The following is a 6154-nucleotide window of genomic DNA, read 5'->3' on the forward strand; positions in this document are numbered from 1 at the left end:
GAACCAAAATACAACTAATTTGAAGACATAAATTGTGAACGTGCAATAATCCAAAAACATGATGGATACCTCGTGGCATGGACCGAATCAGAAAATATACAACAGAAAAGTGGCGAACTCAAATTGTAGAGGGTTTTATAAATCCTCTTATGTATTTCAAAATGGAAACACACAGGAGATCTGCGACTTTGTAAATGGATATGTAATTAGATAAAATTTGAGCTTAAGAAATGGAAACAAAGAGATATGTGGAAGATGAAAGATAAAAAGTAATTTTGGGGCAGTGTATTTTTCAAAATAAACCAATATGAGTAAAGCGTGATATTGTTAGTCTGTATACCTGATTGCATATTTCCAAGATAATTGGCAGGCTTGTTAATATATTTTTTTTTTTTAATATGTTTAACCTCTTTTATTTAATGGTAATTTATTTTTAATAACACAATTAATACGGAGTAGTTTTTTCTGAAGGAAATTGATGACATAAGCATTGTTAATTTTAAAATGAATTTACAATCTTTATTGCACAAGGTACAACCTCATGAAGCATGTATTAGATAGAATAGATAGATAGATGTTTAGTTCAAACCAGCCTTGTTTCACTCCATGTGATTTTCATTCTCACTAGAAACAAAATTATGATTGCTTGTATTCAACATAGTATAAATTATTGCCAACTCACAATAAAGAAATGAATCAACAACACATTCAGGACCTACTTTAATTATCATTTATCCCTTTAGAAGCGCTTAGTCCTGGTTCTTCTCAACGCTACTCATTGGCTTGTTTCGACTTCCTTAAAAGACCCCCAAAAACGTCGCGACTGCAAAAAGTAGAAATAATACGCCACCCAAATACCCAACCTGACATATTCAACATATTCGAGATCTTAATAAGTTAAAATCATCAAACAAAGTGAGAAAACTGATGAAATAAATAAATAAATACCAGTTTCTCAGAAATATAATTGGCAAGAAATGCTCCTCCTATTGCTGCTATAGCAGTTGCTAACAGGTGACCAGCAATGGCTCCACTTGCCACACCCCATGGAGACTATATAATATCAGAAACGATACGCAGGTTGGATATACTCAAAATGCACTTAGGCTAATTTAGGTCAGTTTTTAGGTTGACCTGAAAAAACTTTTTGTCCATCTTTTTGTGCATAAATTATTCACGCCATAATTATTACTCCGTCCGTCCCATATTATTGTCCAATATTTATTTTTGGTCTGCCCTAAATTAATTGTTCACTTCCATAAATAGATAACAATAAGGTAAAGTTCTTTACCGCATGTTAGACAAAAGGTAAAAAACCAAGGGGTAAAACTATAAAATAAACAAAAAGTACAGTGTATGATATTTCTTAAACTGCATATTTTTTGTCCGGGGACAATAGTATTACAATTACAATTACAATTTACGATAATATTTAGAACAAAAACGATTTTAGATGTTGCGTATACTAAAAATAGACATTGAGTAGCTATTTAACTACTAGACTAGTTTGATCTAGCTAACTTTCTGTACTTGACCAGTTTGATTAAGAACACAACCATATTCGTAAAATAGAGGTTTTGATGCAATGATTGAGTTTTTGAAAAGTAAATGCATCGTTAAGGTTTAGGTGCAATGATGTACCTGAGCAGCCCCAAGAGCAATAGTGGCAAGCATTGAACGATCACCCCATTCCTATAAATCATATAACAGACTTGTTTTTTCATGGCAAATAATCGACATCATACCCACAAAAAGAATTGAAAGATACAGATTTTGAACATAGCATCCCACAAAGAGTGTAAAAAGATCGATGCTTGTTGTAAGCAAGGTTGAAAAAGAAGCGAGACGGAGACGAGTCGATCAGGACCTTGAAAGGTCGAGTCGGTAGAGACGAGGTCGAGATGGACGTTTGACCAACGTTGACTTTTAAATATAAAATATATTAGATACAATATTTCAAACATAAATATTTTAAAAATAAATGATTTACAAATAAGATAATGTGGTGTTAGTTTAAATAATATAATATATAGGTTTATTATAATGTTTTCTACATTTATAGTGTATTTATTTATTAATTTATCTTTATGAGCTACTAAGTAAGTCGGTGTTTTTCCCAGCTAATATTTAGATGGGCTTAAAATTTTCGTTTACACTAAAACAAGGTCAGACAAAAAGTCGACTTTTGACCAACATTAATTGACTTTGACCCTACTTTTGACCATTGCCCAACTTATTAAACGTTTTTCTTCAAATTAGAATGGGCTAGTTACCAAACCGCCGCATCGGTCACCACAACCGCCGTTTGCAACCATGATTATAAGAAAGTATGTCAGAACAAAGAATGGTATGAACTTGTTAAACACAACATTATTTTAAGTATGCCATTAATATGAAATGACACCAACATGTAGAAAAGATAAGAGGGTTACCGCAAAAAATACAAGAGTAAATGATTTCCAAAGTATCTCAAATGGATTCTTAAGTTGTTTAGATGCCTGCATATATACCAAAGATACAAAATAAACTCAAAATGTTAGTATGTCATGCCGAAAAGGCAAAAATAAAGGATGACGAGCCGATTATCACCTTTTCTTTTACTAGCTCTTCGGCTTCTGCAAATTCATCAAGTTCGTTGCTTTTTCCGTCACCATTTTTAGTATCATTTGATGGAAGATCCCATGCATCCTTAATAGCTTTCAGGCCAAAGAACATTAAAAGTGTCACTGCTGCATATTCTCCAATTGGCAATGCTGTTTTTAATCAACAATGGAGAAATTAGGAATCTTTTTATGTTTTCTTAAAAAAGAAAAAAGAATATACGATATACATAAAGAAGGTTATTACTTGTCTGAAATTGAGCTGGTACTGTATTAAATATCCGTCCAATTACGACTGACAAAATAGTCATAAGTGATAAAGCACCCATCGACCCCAAGATAACCTGATGATTCACTATAACTCGGTTAAACATTTGTGATACTAATGGTCATAAGTGGACAAAAATTGGCAGGTTGGGCTGGTAGATAATGGGTAAAAACGGCCGTCTCTCAAAATTGGTAAATATAAGCAAATTATAACGGGTCAGGTTTAAAAATAAAAAAAAATAAAAAAAGATTGTTTCTTTAAGCATAAATGATAGTATAAGTTGTTGAATAGAACAATTCATAAAGGTGTATGGACGAAATTACAAATTGGCTGACTCTAAAAGACCTTTAACCTCTTTGACCTCATCTTTTGACTTCTTCTCTTCTTAGATATTTTGTTGGTTTGGCTCCTTTGAAATGAAATAGGACCTATATCGACCCATTTATATCTAAAGAATTATAATTGACACCTCTAAAAATATCCAAGTACTAGTTATGTGGAATTCGTACCAACACTTTATCATATTGCATGGCCAATAAAGCTGCAATGAAAAACGTCTGATCAAACAAACAAAAAAGGATATATTAGTTGCTACATTAAGCCAACTTCAAGTTCATATAAAGATATAATATGTATGTAGTTAATATATTATACCTTATCTCCAATTTCTGAAACAAAAATCAAAGTAAAAGCAGCAGTAAATCCAGACTTTGATATTGCTGCTAAGAGATTTGAAGGTGCAGCCTTCCCAAATGCAATTATCGAAAATACTAAAGCACATCCAGATAACACAAGGGCTATTGACACCGGGTAAGGAATTTTATTAGGAAGCTTATTACTGCCCAACACAAAAGAAAATTTAGTGTTTACTTTAGAAAATTTATACAAATATTTGCATTATAACACTCTTTTATGGTCGGTCCACGTACGAATGCATTTGACCAGGAATGTGTCTTATCTCTAATGGGTCAAAGGGTCAAAAGAAATTGCTTAGAAGGAAAAGGTTCAAGCTAATCAGGGTTTAAATGCATGAAACCTCATAAAATTACATCTTTATAAAAAGAATATACAATTAGAGTCTCTTGAAAGTTTCAGTGTTCACAAAAAGAAAACAAAGTTCAACTATAAATGTTGCATTCGACCAAACCCGACCTGTTTTGACCGGATACCTAATTCACTTGACCTGCCTGCTTTACCAGGTCTAATAGAGAAGAATCATACCAAATTTCAGAAAAGTATAAATTAGTAAATCAAAAGGATAAATATATTGAACCTCAATGCACAAAAAAAACTCACTTGTACCATTCACTTGAAGTTCACCAACAAAAAAACCCCTTAGGATTAAGTCGATTAACTAAAACTGGTAATTGAAAACTGGAACATGATCATGATAATTGGTGGATTTTTAATCACCAATGCGATTGTCGTTAAGTTTAATTCCAAAATACAAATAACATCATATTCTTTAACCTACGAATAAAGAAAGATTATAAAAAGATAACTCACATATCACCAGTTGGACCATTAGTAGATAAATTTTGTCTATCATTTTCATCTCTTCCTTCATAACCTCCAACATTAGATGCATTTACTTTAACACTCTTCCCTACCAAATGCGGTTTCAATACGTCTCTGCATTGTACTGCATAATCCAAATAAATGTCATAAAATCTTAAAATCAAACATTAACCATATTCCCAATTCACTGATTCCATACCCATATTCCCAATTGCAAGGTCAATAAAAAGTCAACTACAGCAGTATAATTGTATATATAATTTCCTACTTTCTTGGGGCAATCAAAGTTTCTATTTGTCTTTCAGCTCACTTGATTTCCAACCAAACCCAGCTTAGTATTTGTTTAATTTATGCAAAAATGACTAAAATTATGAAACTTTAAAAATAAAAATTGTACTAGAAAAACTTACATGAACAGGAGGTTCTTGTGGGTAAATCAGCAAAACAAGGTGAAGAATCTGCAGATGCTAATAAAGGAAGCTTTTTTCTTGTATTTGATAAGACAAGAACTGGTGTTTGATGACTGATTAGGCTTGTCATGCTTAAATTTTACTGGGTATTCAGTTATAATTTCAGATTCATTTCAGTTAGTAAAAAGAGCATCTGGATCAAAGAACTGAATGGTACAGAAAATTTGAGTGTTGATGAGGTGGGTGTAGTGTTGTTAATGATAATTGAGGGTTAAAATTTTTATCCTTTTAATGGTTTGTTGTCCAGAGTTGGGGGATCTTGCTGTGCTGGTGGATAGAGAAGAGATAAAATGATGACAGGCTTTTGAACGGTGTCGTTTGGCGTTGAGACGATGTAAAAACTAAAATCGAAATAGGATTACTTGTGGTGACTTGGTTATGTATGAAAAGGCTACGGTGATCCATATTTCATCGTATATATTATGGAGTATTTTTTTTTTTCACGGACGAAACCTACTTAGTGACAATCACATTGAGTCTCTGTTAGCAGATAAAACTCCTGGGTGACGAGCCTCGAGCGACAAAATCCGTAACAGAGTGAATTACACGCATTGACGTCCTCTCTCGTATATATTATCCCTTTTTTAAAAACTACGGTATTATCGTGATTAGATGTTTAATTAGCTTATCTTTCTCTAATATTTCTTTAGGAACAACTATTTTATAAAAAGAATAACAAGAAGCTAAAGCGAAAGGACAAACAAAAAAAACTAGTACAAATGAAAGAAAACACAAAAATTACAAGGGATTACATCCAGGTGGGGGCAAGTTTACCTCTTGCCTTCAACCACGAAAAAGCTGAAAGTCTAATTCTATCGAAAAGACCGTCTTCCTTGATCGACTGATTGCCATGAACCAAGTCATTATGAAGCCACAAAAAATAGCTGCAACAATTCTATATAAACGGGCCTTTCGAGAAGTGGATCCTTCGAGGAATCCATCCAAATGAACATGTCTTCAACAGTACCGAAAGCAGGCCAATCGATGTCCGTCCAAGTTCTGGTGCGTCTCCAACTAATAAATCTCTACATAACAAGAAGGGAATAATGATCATGGGAGCCATCACCAACACTACGTACACGACATATGATAGTATCGAGGTCAAAACCCTGAAAAGCAAGATTAATACAAGTAGGCAATCGATCTATAGCTAACCTTCATATAAAGATATTGACGTATAAGGGAATGAGTTTGTTCCAACGAGTTTGGTAATAAGATGATGGAAGATGAAGATCATCCTTTAACATTCGAATATAACAAATAGAATATGTGTCATCCATCCCAAGCTTCCAAAATCA

General features: G+C 33.1%; 1 protein-coding gene across 1 annotated transcript; it reads right to left on the minus strand.

Moving 5' to 3' along the window:
- Positions 1–593: 593 nt before the first annotated feature.
- On the minus strand, positions 594–4926 carry LOC139897534 (protein PAM71-homolog, chloroplastic). The gene is made up of 10 exons (XM_071880232.1): positions 4797–4926; positions 4375–4510; positions 3523–3706; positions 3378–3425; positions 2848–2944; positions 2590–2753; positions 2433–2498; positions 1642–1692; positions 949–1053; positions 594–863 (listed from the first exon to the last, which is right to left on the minus strand). Exons 1-10 carry the CDS (start codon positions 4924–4926, stop codon positions 798–800), a joined length of 1047 nt encoding a protein of 348 aa, XP_071736333.1. The 3' UTR covers positions 594–797.
- Between the last annotated feature and the right edge of the window lie 1228 nt (positions 4927–6154).

This window comes from Rutidosis leptorrhynchoides, chromosome 3, assembly GCF_046630445.1.
Source record: "Rutidosis leptorrhynchoides isolate AG116_Rl617_1_P2 chromosome 3, CSIRO_AGI_Rlap_v1, whole genome shotgun sequence".
Lineage (NCBI taxonomy): Eukaryota > Viridiplantae > Streptophyta > Magnoliopsida > Asterales > Asteraceae > Rutidosis > Rutidosis leptorrhynchoides.